This window comes from Girardinichthys multiradiatus, chromosome 6, assembly GCF_021462225.1.
Source record: "Girardinichthys multiradiatus isolate DD_20200921_A chromosome 6, DD_fGirMul_XY1, whole genome shotgun sequence".
In the NCBI taxonomy this organism is placed as follows: Eukaryota; Metazoa; Chordata; class Actinopteri; order Cyprinodontiformes; family Goodeidae; genus Girardinichthys; species Girardinichthys multiradiatus.
In genome coordinates, this window is record NC_061799.1 from 45,910,291 (window position 1) to 45,926,623 (window position 16,333).

A 16,333-nucleotide genomic window follows, 5' to 3' on the forward strand; every position below is an offset into this window, starting at 1 on the left:
CAGTAAGGGTCAACTGAACATGGAGCGTGAAACTACCAGTCTCACGCTCCATGTTTCAATATGTCAAATTAAGCTAGCTGCCATTCGCTCTCTTCCTCCTGACCACACCCCCACACGTGGCCACGCCCCTCTGTGTCTCTGGGCACCGCCCACTTTGGTGACACTTTTTTACATTTGGGCGGAGTTATGCTTTTTCATCGGGTTTAGTTCCAGTTTAAGTCTGAACAAACATTCATTTATTCCAACAAAACAAAGACAAAATTTCATTTCACTTTGATTAAACAGTAAATATCAAATTTAGTAAAGATTTTAACAATGTCAAATACAGTTTTACAGTTACATACAATTATTAAATTGTGATGGCATTTTATGGTTATACCCCGACACTAGAACAAAACTGCAGCGTTAAAACTTAACCAGAAATTAAACAAGGAAGTTTAATTCCCAACTAGACTTTAATCCATCATAGTGCAGGAAAACAGACGTAATTTTCTTTAAATCAAGGCCTTTACGTTTTGATAGTAAATAATTCTCATGACCTTCTTTTAAAATTCAAATGCTGATAAATGTTCCATTATTTTAATTCTTAGTAATTATTTGTTGTAACCCTAGGTTATTCTTTTAACCTTTAAACCCTAAAACCTAAAAAAACTTTGAACATTTTCAAAATTATTCCAAGTTATAGATTATAATTCACAGCATTCTCCATTTTTAAGTAACATGTTTCAAAGCCAGAAGCCATTTTTGGCATAGACAGTTCTGTTAACAGGTGTAGCATTTTGTTTTTTATTTTTAATGTATCCTAGTTTAATTAAATGGCATTGGTGTATTTCAGTTTTCTTCACTGACCCACAATCTATAGCTTATGGGCATCAGGGGTCCAGGACCCACAGGTTGAGGACCACTGCATTAAAACACTTTAAACATGGAATCAGCTTTCTGCAAAGATTAAAAATTGAGTAAACACCTTAAATATCCTCAGAATTAAGAATGTATTGTTTTTGACAAGGGCAATAACGGATTTAGGAACGGCAATCACTAGTTCACAGCTCCAATTTAGCCCCACATCACGGTTGCTTTAAACCCAGAGTTCATAAGGAGCTTCAGACATTATACCAAAACCAACACAGATCTGTTTTGGACTAAAGGTGAGCACCTGGTGAACAGCTCAAGTAGATGGACCCTGCAGCAGCAGCAGGAGGAACTCAGATTTTTTCTTGTTGGCAGATTCTTTTGGTTCCATCATTAAGAACCTCTGGTGGCATTATCTGAGCTTAGACTGACAAAATGTGGTGACTGGACCTTGTTGAAGTCAACACCTGCTTTATGTCACAGAATAAGACTCAGACATGCTTGTTTGGATCGGAACGTTTATAAATTAAAACAGAAAGCGTTTAGTGTTTCTGAGGTGGAGCATCATCTCTGATTGGTCCGAAGGGGGTGATCTCCTTCACGATGATCTCTGCAATGGTTCGGTTGTTGGCAGCAACAATTCTCCTGGACATCAGGTCCACGTCTGCTCCTGGATAGAGACAGGTTCTCAGAGAGCGGCAGCAGCAGGTGAGAACAAGTGATCCTTAAGTGCCCTTACCTTCCACGTCCATCAGGACTCCTCCAGCCTCTAATACCACCAGAGACCCCGCAGCAACGTCCCAAACATGGATCCCGATCTCATAATATGCTTCCACACAGCCTGATGCCACCAGACACATGTTGATGGCTGCGGTGCCGGCGCCACGCACGCTGAAAACACAAAAACAGGTCAGTATCGCACACAAAAACACAGCTGTACCTGCAGCAGTAACAATCGGAGTCAGCAGGTACTGAAGTATCACTGTATGTCTCAGCACCTCTGGTACTGCAGTATCATGGACCTCCTTACCCATGTACTGGGAGGTTCAGGATGTTTCTGAGGCTGCAGAAGATCTTGTCCACAGCTTCTGGGTCCCTGCTGGACCCGAACTCTGTGGCGATGATGGATTGATGGATGTCTGGAAACAACAGCTCAGGTCTTGCGCTGCTCTCAGGAAATTATTGATGATTACTGATCAATAACTGACCTGTCTGATCAGAAACCTGTAGAGGTTCTCCGTTACAGAATGCTCCCTTCCCTCGCCTCGCTGTGAACATCTTGTCTTCCAGACAGCTGTAGACCACTCCCACCTCCACCTAATCAGATCACAAAGAAGGTATTACATCATTGATGTAGCTGTGAGAACAACTCAATACATTTTTGGTTAAAATATTCATTTTAACAACAAATAATAATAGAGTTGCATAAAGTAATAGTGGAGTAGTAAAACAATGACTCCATGACAGACGTGTGTAACCAGTAACGTAGCAGAGACAAGAAGTTCCTCGGACTTTCCCCTTTCTCCGTCACTGATATTCCACTCCAGGCTACTGTATACACAGGCCACCGGGGCAACAAAGTCCTTAAAACATGTTAGGACACTTCTTCCCTTGACTGCCAATCGCTGTAGAGCAGGATGTGTCACTTGACCTACAGTTACCAGTTACAACCTGAATCACACTAGAACCAGATGCTGTTCATTTTACTCCACCATTTACATCTACATCTACATCTACAGTGAAATGTTTAGTGCTGACCATGCACAAATCCGTAACCCCTTTATTGTAAAATTCAAAGTTCCAGTGTAAAGTTCAACTTTAACAATTTTTTCAGTATAAACATGAGTGTTTTAACGATTAATGTAGCCTAAATATAGCATTTAATGCTCTCCTGGATTCTATTGGCTTTGCTCAAAACAACCACAGACCTACTCACTCCTGTCTTCACACTCTGGATCTTGTGTTGACATATGGAATTAGGTGTTAAAAAACAACAATATTTCCTCATTACCCTGTCCTGTCTGACCATTTTAATAACATTTGATGGTAATCTAACCAAGTTCTCCTCCCTTAAAAGAATATTCCATTACAGTAGATTATTATCAGACAATGCTGTAACAACTTTTAAAGAATCTGTTCCAGTTTAAATTTCCTCATTATGAAGGGCAGCAACATAATTTCTGCCCCTTCACAAATTGATTATCTTGTTCATAGTGTTTCTTCATCATTGTGTGGTGCATTAGACAATGTAGCCTCCTTGAAAAAGAAGGTAATCATTAATAGGAGGCTAGCTCCCTGGTTTAATTTAGAGCTGCGTACTTTAAAGCACAATGTTAGAAAATTGCATTTTACACAACTAGATGTGTCCTACTGAATCTGAAAAAATAGTCTACTGTTGAATAAAAAGAGCCTTCACCAAGCTAGAACAGCTTATCTTTCATCATTAATAGAGGGAACCCACAATAATCTGAGGTTTCTTTTAGTACAGTTGCTAAACTTACAGTCACAGCTCTGTTTATGTTTTATGATTTTAACGTGTTTAATGGAAACATAAAAACAGTTTTCTTCCTGTTAAAAGGGAGTTTTTCCTCTCCACTGTCGCTACATGCATGCTCAGTATGAGGGATTGCTGCAAAGTCAACGCCAGTGACTGTCCACTGTCTCTACATGCTCATCCAGGAGGAGTGAATGCTGCAAGTCACTGACTGGATGCAATCTGCTGGGTTTCCTTAGATAGAAAAACTTTTTATCCAATTTGAATAAAAAACTGAATCTGACTGAACTGTTCAATGGTTACGATTAATAGGAATGTATGAATCTGACTTGTGTTGTGAATTGTCGCTATATAGATAAAGTTTATTGAGATAACTTTAAGTTCTGTGTTATGTTTCAGCTGGAAGTTCAGGTTTAAATTTAGGTTTAAAGTTCTGGTTTATTTTGTGAAGATCTCTCTGTCTTTGCCTGACCTGAAAACAGTTTTGTCTTTCAGTTTCTGCCACAAGGGGGCTCCACCAGAATGTTGGAAAGACAGAGTCATGTGACCAGATCTTACCCTTTTGTTGATGGAGAAGCCAATGGATATGGCAACGAAGGGAAACCTGCAGACAAGCAAACATGAGGTGTGATACACCTGGACAGGTGAGGTGGGGGGACTAAAGCCAGGTCTGAACCTTTTCCTGGATCGGTGTAATCTACACATATGTACTAACCCTCCACCAACCAGGTGGTCCTGATGTCAGTGTAGATCATTATACACATTTTGAAGTTCAGGAGGAAATCTGGCCCCCCCACCCGCCCCAAAGGAAAAACAATAAAACAGAAAAATCGACTCATTATTGATTCACTTTGTCTTCTGTGATTAATTCCTGTTATTTATTTGATGCTTAGTATCAGCGCCACTACAGATCAGCACTGAAATATGAAAGAAGACGGGGGAAGAAACAAACTTGTGGTTTTTAGTATAACAATGACCATCAGTGGCTCTAGATGGACAAACTGTCTACTTTTAAGGCTTAAAACTTTCCTTTTTGATAAAGCTTATAGTTAGAGTGGCTTAGTTTATCCTGAGCTATCTCTGTAGTTATGCTGCTATAGGCTTAGGCTGCTGGAGGACATAATGACCACTTTCACCCTCTTCGCTACATTCTCACACTACTCTCCAATTCTGCATTATTTGCTGTTATTTCAGCTTTTAACTTTGTTCTCTCTTTTCTCTTCCTAAAAGCTACACCTGGCCTGACTCTGTGTCTACCTGTGACACCTTTCTGGAGAGGGGAATTGTCCAAGCTTCTGCTGGCAACAACTTAATGCTCACCTTCTACAGATGATCCACTTGGCCCTGTCTTTCAGTGTTTAACCCTTTCTCTCTCCTAGACATAGCTACTGACTGAGCTTCTACTGTAACTAACTCTATGTTCTCTCTTTCAGTCTCTAACCTTGAAAACTGGCTCAGAGTTTATCTGTTCTTTCTTTCTAGATGAAACAACTAAAGGAGCTACATCCATTAACATTTACTTTTCCTTCCCATAGAAAGTACTCCTGGATCAGTGCTTCTTTGTTCTCTTTGTGTCTCTGCTCTGTTCTCTCAAACCTCCAGTCGGTCGTGGCAGATGGCCGCTCACACTGAGCCCGGTTCTGGTTCTGGTGGAGGTTTCTTCCTGTTAAAAGGGAGTTTTTCCTCTCCACTGTCGCTACATGCATGCTCAGTATGAGGGATTGCTGCAAAGTCAACACCAGTGACTGTCCACTGTCTCTACATGCTCATCCAGGAGGAGTCAATGCTGCAAGTCACTGACTGGATGCAATCTGCTGGGTTTCCTTAGATAGAAAAACTTTTTATCCAATTTGAATAAATAACTGAGTCTGACTGAACTGTTCAATGGTTAGGATTTATTGGAATGTATGTACCTGACTGTTGTGAAGAACCTTGAGACGACATGTGTTGTGAATTGGTGCTATATAAATAAAACTGAATTTAATTGAATTATGTTCAGATGGCAACAGCTTCACACTGATCTTCTCTAAATGTCTGATTAGAAAAGATAAATTTGCTGCTTTTGTTTCTCAGTTTTACTTAGAACCACCTTCTTCTGAGCAGCTATAGACATAAACCAGCTGCAGCAACATGATGCAACCTGCTGATCTTCTGAATGATCTTTAAACATGTTTAGGTTCTCTTCAACTGGCTTGACAGGTAAGATTTATTTCTTTGACAGCAATGAATGATGGCTATTTTACCCCACATCATCATCATCTTCCAAAACCAGCAAGAAGGTGGCAGAAAGTGGTCCTACAGGTTCCTATCACTGCCTGGACTCTGACCTGTAATCATCTGTAGCTCAGCTGAAATGTTCTCTGCTGCTGGTCCCTCATGGGGACCAGGCTGAGGACGCTCATCGGGATAAATGTCCACCTGTTGTCCTGCTGGGAGAATCAGTGATTAGGTTGATCTCTAGGACCTCATTACTGCTCCTGCTGGCAGTGACACAGCAGCAGAAAATATCTGAGCCATTTGGAGGACTTTGTTTTATGCTCAACATTACTCTGACTACAGATGGTTCACTCTTCTTCTATGGTTTGTAAATGTATAAACTTGTATTGCTTTAGCCTCCCAGTCAAAGGTTAACAGGAGCAGAGACGCTTCATCTACAAGTGAAAGTTGCTGCTTGCTTCATAACGGTGTTCAGCAGAGGGATCATTTTCCACCAACCTGGTTCTAGTGCTAAACTGGTGCTACAGCTTACGATCACCGAGACAAACTGGCACCAACCCTGAAAAACAACTGCTCACCTAGCACCAGTTTGCTGCTGGACCAGAGGCAGCTGCTTTCATAAGTAGCTAGGCGTAGCTGGGCTCATGGGGCACAGCAGCCAATAAAAAAACTCCAGAGATTGACCAAATTTAAAACACAAAAAACAACAAACTGAGGAAGCCTTTTGGATCAGAGGTGATACACCTTCAAGAACCAAGAGAAGTCCAGTTTCCTTCTACTCTTAGCATTATTTGTGTTGTTTAATAGTCTTCATGTCCTTCAATCCTTAAAACACATGACGGGGGGCCGTCAGTAAACCAGTAAATCATTGAGTTAGTAACTGGCTGCCCTGCTTAAGGTTTAACCACTAAACTCACCCCCCCCCCCCCCCACACACAGTATGGACCTCTGCCCTGACAGACGCCCGCATGCTGGTCAGGTCTTCCAGGAGCCGCGTCCACAGCTGCTATTGGCTGTCAGAGACACTCAGTGCAACCTTTTAACGGCCCTGAACAGGACCGTCGTTCTGGACTTCTCTAGAATGGACAGACAGCTAGCCCTGCACACAGATGAAGACCAGGACAAAAATAAACTCACGTGTGAACAAAGTTGGTTGTTCCATCGATGGGGTCAATGATCCAGGTGGGATCATCGGTCAGGATGCAAGACTCACCTGCTGCTACTGACTCCTCGCCTATGAACCTATCAAAATACAAGTGGTTTTCAGATTAAGAGCATGAACCAATCATCCAGACCCTCCAACAGATCGATAGTCCACACATATTAGGAGGCAGAGCTTCGAACCTGTGCTCAGGGAACTTCTCTTTTACTGATTGAATGATGAGTTGCTCCACCTTCTGGTCAGTTTGAGTCACTAAATCAACCGCTGAGCTCTTCGTCATCACCTTTCTGTCGTCTCTCACAGCATCACGCACCACCTGATTAGTACAGGATTCAACATACCTGATCAATACATGACCTAATACACCACACAAAAACATTAGAAAATGTGTTTCAGTTTCAGATCAAATACCACGGCAGCACCTTATTCACATGTGGATCGACGGACAGATGTGTGTGTGTACAGGTGCTGGTCATAAAATTAGAATATCATGAAAAAATGGATTTCTTTCAGTAAGTCCACTGAAAAAGTGAAACTTGAATATTATATCATTCATTACACACAGACTGATATATTTAAAATATTTATTTCTTTTAATTTTGATGATTATAACTGAAAACTAATGAAAACCCCAAATTCAGTATCTCAGAAAATTAGAATATTACTTAAGACCAATGGAATAAGGATTTTTAGAAATGTTGGCCAACTGAAAGTATGAACATGAACAACACTCCATACTTACAGTCAGTCTGTGGTACTGCTCAGGTTTAGTCCAAATGTTTGGACTAAACCTGTTTTATACCACTGACCTCAAGGATTAATATGATCATTTTTCTTCTAGCACCGGATGAATTCCTATCAGAGAGGATTTAATGAGCTAATTACCTCTATTAGAAAGATTGGATCAGAACCAGCTCTTACCAGGAAACTCCCAAGGATTATTAATGTCATTTTTCTGTATCATTATAATGTTTGTCCTCATGTGCAGCGCTTTGAGTGCCTTGTTGCTGAAAAGCGCTGAATAAATAAACTTGACTTGACTTCTGACGCTGTCTGTTGTTGAAGAGTGGCTCGACACAAGGAATGCGACGGCTGAAACCCATGTCTTGAACACGTCTGTGTGTGGTGGTTCTAGAAGAACCGACTCCAGCTGCAGCTCCAGTTTTGTTTCACAATCCTCTCCAGGGTGCAGTTATCCCTACAGTTTGAACACTTTTCTACCACATCTTTTCCTTCTCTTCGCCTCTATTAATGTGCTTGGACACAGAGCTCTGGGAACAGTCAGCCTCTTTAACAATGACCTTTGGTGTCTTGACCTCCTGGGTCAAGGTGTCAATGGTCGTCTTTTTAATGGAATTACTGAAGTAAATCAAGTTTTTCATGATATTCTAATTTTATGAACAGCACCTGTATCTGTATGTGTGTATTTATATATATATAAATAAATAAATACACACACATACATACAACCATTTAACAGTCTGTAAATATTTGAATAATTCTGTACTATATTGTTTGGAATTTTGTTCACTTTTTATTCATGGTTATTCACTATTGTTTCTATTATTTATTGATCCTTTCTAATATTACCTTCCTAGAGGTTGACCTTTAACCTGTCCTGCTGCTGAAACTTTTTCATTTCCCCTCGGTGGGATGATAAAGTAAAAAAATAAATCTCACCGAGGGAAAATTCTAAGAGAAATTGTATTTGAATCTGAATTGGAGGTTGAACCTGATGCACACCTGTTACACCTGAGTCGTAAGGTGAGAGCAGAAAGGATCAGAGGGGAGGACAACAAGGATCATTGTAAATGACCTCTCACCTCTCCAGCTTTTCGTGCAACAGCGACAGCATGGTCCATCACGTTCTGTAAGATGTCGACCATGTTGGAAGAGCAGCTCCTGCAGATAGATGTGGGGGTCAAAGGTCAGAATCAGTTAGGGATGGACCAAGTTTAGGGTTTAACTGAGGGCGTTGTTCTTTTCTCCATCTAAACAAGTTTTACTATTTTTCCTTATTAAAAGGGGACAGTGTATATGCAAACAACACAGCATCAAATACTGCACCAAAAAAATTAAAAATAAAACATGACTTGATAACAAACGTATGACACACAATAATACAGAACTAAAGATCACAGTTCTGGTTCCTCTGAAGGGTTGAGAGGAACCAGAACTACACTGATGGCTTCAAGCCACAGCTCCAGCCATCAGTGGCTCAGTGGAAAACAACCAGTTCTGTGCCAAGTGAAGCGGTGCCAGAACCCTTAATGGTCTCATGGGCCTGCACTGTTAATGCGTTTCCTTTAGTTGGACGTTGTAGAATATAAACTATCTATGTGTGTAATATAAACTATCTATGTGTGTAATATAAACTATCTATGTGTGTAATATAAACTATCTATGTATGTAATATAAACTATCTATGTATGTAATATAAACTATCTATGTGTGTAATATAAACTATCTATGTGTGTAATATAAACTATCTATGTATGTAATATAAACTATCTATGTATGTAATATAAACTATCTATGTGTGTAATATAAACTATCTATGTGTGTAATATAAACTATCTATGTGTGTAATATAAACTATCTATGTGTGTAATATAAACTATCTATGTGTGTAATATAAACTATCTATGTGTGTAATATAAACTATCTATGTGTGTAATATAAACTATTTGTGTATAACTGAAATGTGTGGAAATAGGGGGGTCAAGCTTAGAGAGGGAGGAGCATAGAAAGGGCCGAGGGAGTGAAAACATAGAGAGTTCAAGGTCATAAATTAGAAGAGGACAAGGAAGGTCAGAGACAGGGGAGGGTGAGTTGGACCTAAGGGACTGTTATATTATATTATATTATATTATATTATACATGTGTGACATGATATATGTATATGTTGAAAACACCCTTGAGACTGAATAAAACGAGCTGAAAGCAGAGAGTTGATTAGAGTTGGGCTCACAGATACTTGGCTGGAGTCTCCATCTCTCACTCTGCAGAGGTGAACATAAAGTAGATTGAACTTGTGTTTATTTCACTCTTTGAAACCTTTACCCAAATCAACGGACCCGGGGAAGCAGAGACGACTTCAACAACTTCTACAAAGTAGTAGACAGTGTCTGCTCATAGAGGCTCCGCTTGATTTCACTTTAATACTCGATCTTTACACGATAAACTGTATTAATGAAGAGGCAACAGTGGAAGGAAAAATCTACCCGATACTTCAGAGGAATTTACTGTAGTTATATTTCCAAGAACCCAGTTGGTGAAACTATAGGACGTCGTCCATCATATTTCACCATGTCATTCATATATTAATAGATATCACAGTTACAAACTAAATCTTTAGGTCCGAGACAATTATGTGGGTTGGAGCTGTGACATTTCTTAATATATGAATGACATGGTGAAAATATGACGGAAACACGTCTATTTCTCTTATGACAGGATTAATAACTCTAAATAATGTGTTGGTGGTGGAACCTGGCGGTTCCTCGGTGTTGGTCCAGGTAAAATGTTCCAAACCAGCAACTAGGAAGAGGACGTTCAGATAATCAAGTTAATTTCTTTCCTTGCGTGTTTCGAGTGGAACAAAGTTCCTCTTTATACAATCGGCCACTTGGGGCGCTGCTTAGTGCAAGTTTCCCCCTCAAATGTCTTGAAATCCGCTTTACATGGACCACCAACTAGCCGAACCTCTAACAGGAAGTGTTGATCATGGCGGGCAGAAACACGGAAGCGCCATCTTAAAACAGCTGCTTTCTGAACGGAGTTTTGGCGGGAATGGCCTGGTTACCGACAAACAAACAGTTAACCAACGCTAGCTAAACAGGTAAACAGCCGAACTTACCACCTGCTGCTAACCTGCTTTGGTCTGACTTCCTGACTCTTCTTCTTCTGCTCCCCTGTCCGTCACAGCTTCTCTCCTGCCCTCTGGTGGGGAACGTTTGACTGCAACACAACGTGAGGTCATTTATTATATGATGTGATCCGTTTCTGGAGTTTGTTTTAGATTATATGGTGGTGAATGATCAGTCATATCATTATGACCACCTGATCAATGAAAGGGTTCAATGTTAATGTATTGATACTGGTAGGTACATTTGTTTTGCAGTGGTTTAAAACATTAATACAAAAACATCAATGATTTCTTTTATTTTCAGAGTTACAAAGGGTTCTGGTTCTGTGAGCGGCGCCCTCTACATCTTAAGACACCCAGAACCATCGAAATAAATAGAACATTGCTCAAAGTGCTCCGAGACCCATAAATAAAATCCAAGCAGGACACAAGGAAGACGGAAAGACTTAAAATATTTATAAAACCAATGAGTAAAAACCATAAAACTGAAAAACCCTAGACTTAATTAAATCTGTTAAATCCATCCAGAGGGAAAGTATCATTTCAACTTGTTCAGTTCAGTAACAGCAGTCGGAACAAAGTTGTCTTTCAAACATCTGGGCCCGTATTCTCAAAGAACCTCAGAGTCCTCTCAGAGAGCCAATAACTTAGCCTGTCAGCATTTTCCTGTGATCTCCTTCTTGTTTAATGTGAAGTGAACAGAGGAGCAGAGCCTGCTGGTGGAGGAGAAGAGAGGAGTGTTAAAGGTAGATTTGGTTCTGGGATCACGATGGGAACCAACAGACATTCCCAGTAGATCAATGCGTCGTTCCCTCTGCTTTCAGCACCAGCCTGGAATGTGAGCAGCTCTGGTTCCTGCTGCATTCAGAAGCTAGAGAGGAGATAGCAGCACCAGAGAACTTCTCCACAGAGAAGATGACCATTTAGGCTGCTGACATCATCATGAACAATACAGCAGATTCACCTCATTTACATCTTCCTGCTCTGGATATAGAGCTCAGATTATTGGACTGTTGGACAAACTTTCTATTGTTGGATCTATTTTTTCCAAGTTATTTTCTTGAAAGCATTTTACAGTCTTTAAATATTTAAATCTGTATGATATTGTTTGTAATTTTGTTCTTTTTCTTCATGGTTATTGTTTCTATTGTCTATTGATCCTTCCTAGTATCACCTTACTAGAGGTTGACCTTTAACCTGTCCTGCTGCTGAAACTATTTAATTTCCCCCTAAGGGGATGATAAAGTAAATCTTATCTCTATACTAATAATTGTATGATTGCTCTAGAAGTTTATGTGCTCATTTACTCGACTGTTTAGGGGGTGGATAGAATAAAATAACATTTAACATTTCATTTTCTTTTTTTTTGTAATTCTTTTTTTTATTTAGAAAGACAGATTCCATCACATTCATTAATTACAGCTTTACCCATTAAAGGTTGTACATGAGGATATAAGCTGAGAGTCCAAATGATTTCGTCCATACTGCCTTTCTGGTATTTTCTTTTACTGACTATTACTAATTTTAGTTGTGAACAACAACATTTGAACATTGTGAACATACAAATGTTGAACAGAGAACGGGGGTTTCTAAACCTCGAGCAATAAAAACCACAAGGACATAAAAATAATTCACAAGAACAATCAAATGAAGTCAGATTTATTTGGTTTTACATATTCAGTCCATTTGGTCTTATAACATTTTCCTGTTTCAACTTGGAGGGAAAAATAAATCTTTTCCATAGAACAAATCCAGTGATCAATTTCAATCCATTCATCAATAGTGGGTGGATCTGGTTTTAGCCATTTCCTTGTGATGGCTTTCTTACTGGCTGCCAGTAGTATGGCCAGCAGTTTTTTGTCTTTATTGGTCCATGTGACCAACTGTAGGTTACCCAAGTATAGCGTTTCGCATGTGAATGTTCAATTCAATTCAGTTTATTTCTATAGCTCCAATTCACAACACATGTCGTCTCAAGGTTCTTCACAACAGTCAGGTTCATACATAACAATTAATCGTAACCATTGAACAGTTCAGTTAGATTCAGTTATTTATTCAAATTGGATAAAAAGTTTTTCTATCTAAGGAAACCCAGCATATTGCATCCAGTCAGTGACTTGCAGCATTCACTCCTCCTGGATGAGCATGTAGAGACAGTGGACAGTCACTGGGGTTGACTTTGCAGCAATCCCTCATACTGAGCATGCATGTAGCGACAGTGGAGAGGAAAAACTCCCTTTTAACAGGAAGAAACCTCCAGCAGAACCAGAACCAGGCTCAGTGTGAGCGGCCATCTGCCACGACCGACTGGAGGTTAGAGAGAACAGAGCAGAGACACAAAGAAGCACTGATCCAGGAGTACTTTCTATGGAATAAGCGGTAGAAAATGACTGACTGACTGATATATTATCATTTTCATATATAAACCCTGTTACTTCATTTAAAAACTAACTTCTAAATTTGAGTTCCATAAAAAGATAATTCCTTGTAGTTGGACCTTTGCTGCGTTTCTCCTTTAATTGGTGGAGATGAATTTGTTTCATGTTTGGAAAACAAATTCGAGAGTCAGCAGAAAAGTAAGGACTTTGCAATCCGCCATTGTTATAGTTGATTTCTTCTTCTTCTATGGTTTTAAACTGGTCCGCAGCCGTTATGTTGCGTATAAGCCGGGGCTTCGCCAAGAAAGAATCGCGTTTCTCGCGTCTACACGACAACGGAGACTGGGATGTTTTCAGACCATTACACTATGGAACCCGTTCTCAAATCGGGCCGATCTCAGGGAAACGTTCACTGTCTTCACTGTATCACCAGAAAACGTCGTGTAAACACGACCTTTGAATCTTCTTTCAGAGGGAAGAAGCTAAATCTCCCTGTGATCAGTCATATCATTATGAACACCTGATCAAAGAACAGAGCAGTCATATACATTACTGGACTGATCCAGGACAATAACAAGTCTGCATACAGACAGGAGGATCGACTGGTCCTCTGGAGTGCTCAGAACCACCTGCAGCTAAAGACAGTGGAGATGATGGTGGACTTCCAGAGAACAGTGGGTCTGCTATGGATCACGTCCGGCTCCTAGGAACCACCCTTCCAATGGACCTGAGCTGGTCTTCACACACAAACATTGTGTGTGAAGAAGGCCCATCAGCCCCATATCTTGAACATAAAGTTTCATCTGTGCAAATTTTCCTGATGAAAGCTTTATGAAGTGTGTGAAGGAAGGGTATGTTTCCCAGAAGTCAATGATATCTCCAGGCACTCATGGTGTTTACTTGAAGCGCTTAAATTAAAGATGTATTTACCATCATATAATAAACAATATCTGGTATACACAAGCATTATAAGGTCCCTCATCAGCAAGACTCCTCATCTTCTTAGCAGAACCATACTTCATCTACAGCTGGAGCTCCACAGATACACCTGCAGGGGTCCTCCTCATCATGGTGACAGGGAAATGCCTGGATCACCTGAACAATGTAGAGCTACAGCAGAGGAGCTAGCAGAAGTGACTTCCCTGGACAACATGTCAAACTCTAAGCATGAGGACACAAGGACCAATGAGAAGAAACCAGTCTCCAGAGGTAACAGCAGGAGCTAACACACCACATACAAACCATTCACATCCATGGCAATGCCTCTAGCCTCTCGAACAATGATCGCAGACGCAGCAATGCCCCAGCAGTGCATCACAATCTACTCGTCGTCTTCCGCTTTATCTGGGACCGGGTCGCGGGGGCAGCAGACTCAACAGAGACGCCCAGACGTCCGTCTCCCCAGACACCTCCTCCAGTTCCTCCAGGGGGAGCCCAAGGCGTTCCCAGGCCAGCTGAGAGACATAGTCCCTCCAGCGTGTCCTGGGCCGTCCCCTGGGCCTCCTCCCGGTGGGACGTGCCTGGAACACCTCCCGAGGAAGGCGTCCAGGAGGCATCCGGTATAGATGCCCGAGCCACCTCAACTGGCTCCTCTCGATGTGGAGGAGCAGCAGCTCTACTCCGAGCTCCTCCAGGATGGCCGAGCTCCTCACCCTATCTCTAAGGGAGTGCCCGGCCACCCTACGGAGGAAGCTCATTTCAGCCGCTTGTATCCAGGATCTCGTTCTTTCGGTCATGACCCAAAGTTCATGATCATAGGTGAGGGTAGGAATGTAGACCGACCAGTAAATCGAGAGCTTCGCTTTTCGGCTCAGCTCTCTCTTCACCACAACGGACCGGCACAGTGCCCCCATTACTGTGGCAGCCGCACTGATCCGTCTGTCGATCTCCCGCTCTATTCTTCCCTCACTCGTGAACAAGACCCCGAGATACTTAAACTCCTCCTCTTGAGGCAGGAACTCCCCTCCAACCTGAAGAGGACAAGCCACCCTTTTCTGGTGAAGTACCATGGCCTCGGACTTGGAGGAGCTGATCTTCATCCCAGCCGCTTCACACTCGGCTGCGAACCGCCACAGTGCATGCTGTAGGTCTTGGCTAGAGGGGGCCAGCAGGATGAGGCACGTCGCCCAGTCCCACCCTGGAGTCGGGACTCGTCGGAGAATACCTGGTGGCCAGGCTGCTATTCGCAGGACCCGGCCAAGCCAAGCCCAAAAGAGAAACGCAAGGCCATCCCCCAGTGGGTGCATCACCTGCAGGGGGAACCATGAGGGACCAGTGCAAAGAGGATCGGGCAGCGGACGAAGATGGAGACCTTGACGAATCGATCTCCGGATGCACAATGTGCACATGACAGATGTCAACTACTAGCGTGTCCAAAGCCCACACTCTGAAACACAAGGACAGCCCAAGAGTCACCAAAGAACCATTTGAAAAGAACCCAGTCGGGTTCTTTCAGCACTGAGGCAAGAGAGGAGACGTAAAATCCTGGGTATTAACATTGTGTATTAGGGCCTGAGGTTGACACTGAACACCAGAACCCTGGTCCAAAAGCCTAGACAGCAGTTTGACATTCTGTTGATCTTGAAAAGAGCTACGCATGTTTTGGGCTAATTTGTTTATACGGTAAGATGAAATCTGCATTTACATTTTACTTAAAAAGACAGACATAAAACATCAGCAGAAACACATCATAGGCAAACCAAAAGCTGAAGATAATACACGGCCACACTCATATTTATATGAGCATCAGAACTGTCTAGAAGAAATAAATCCTACAAGCGTTTATGTATGTGGGGGGTGCTCCAGGAGTATGGAGGCCATCCAGTCTCTCTACAAGTGGAGCAGGAGTTTGGTTTGGAGTGCCAGCACCAAGTTGGACCGGTTCCCGGTGCATGTTGGACTCTGGCAGGGCTGCCCTTTGTCACCGGTCCTGTTCATAACGTTGATGGGCGCAGCCAAGGGCCGGAGGGGGTCTGGTTTGGGGACCAGAGGATTTCGTCTCTTCTTTTTGCAGATGATGTGGTCCTGCTGGTCCCCTCTAGCCAAGACCTACAGCATGCACTGGGGCGGTTCACAGCCGAGTGTGAAGCGGCTGGGATGAAGATCAGCTCCTCCAAGTCCGAGGCCATGGTACTCGACTGGAAAAGGTCGGCTTGTCCTCTTCAGGTTGGAGGGAAGTTCCTGCCTCAAGTGGAGGAGTTCAAATATCTCGGGGGGTCGGCCTCACAAATGAGGGGAGAATGGAGCGGGAGATTGACAGACAGATCGGTGCGGCTGCTGCAGCAAAGTCCCGGTGCGAGGAAGCCCAGGAGACGACCCAGGATATGCTGGAGGGACTATGACTTTTGGGTTGCCTGGGAACG

General features: G+C 42.2%; 1 protein-coding gene across 2 annotated transcripts; it reads right to left on the minus strand.

The window, feature by feature from the left end:
- Nucleotides 1–213: 213 nt before the first annotated feature.
- On the minus strand, nucleotides 214–10,667 carry impa1 (inositol monophosphatase 1). 2 transcript variants are annotated; one of them, XM_047369521.1, is made up of 9 exons: nucleotides 10,585–10,667; nucleotides 8,549–8,627; nucleotides 6,908–7,041; nucleotides 6,701–6,805; nucleotides 3,905–3,950; nucleotides 2,061–2,169; nucleotides 1,883–1,991; nucleotides 1,592–1,743; nucleotides 214–1,522 (listed from the first exon to the last, which is right to left on the minus strand). In XM_047369521.1, the coding sequence occupies exons 2-9, from the start codon at nucleotides 8,609–8,611 to the stop codon at nucleotides 1,395–1,397; spliced, it is 846 nt and encodes a 281-aa protein (XP_047225477.1). In that variant the 5' UTR covers nucleotides 8,612–8,627; nucleotides 10,585–10,667; the 3' UTR covers nucleotides 214–1,394. The 2 variants fall into 2 exon arrangements, with proteins under 2 accessions (XP_047225477.1, XP_047225478.1); XM_047369522.1 differs by having other exon boundaries at nucleotides 10,599–10,620.
- Between the last annotated feature and the right edge of the window lie 5,666 nt (nucleotides 10,668–16,333).

Excerpts from the sequence above, each read along its gene's own strand:
- impa1 (XM_047369521.1), bottom strand. The coding sequence starts at position 8,611 with ATGGTCGACATCTTACAGAACGTGATGGACCATGCTGTCGCTGTTGCA. Across the intron at positions 7,042-8,548 it reads TTGCACGAAAAGCTGGAGAG|GTGGTGCGTGATGCTGTGAG; the intron begins GTGAGAGGTCAT and ends TGTACTAATCAG. Across the intron at positions 6,806-6,907 it reads GAGAAGTTCCCTGAGCACAG|GTTCATAGGCGAGGAGTCAG; the intron begins GTTCGAAGCTCT and ends GTATTTTGATAG.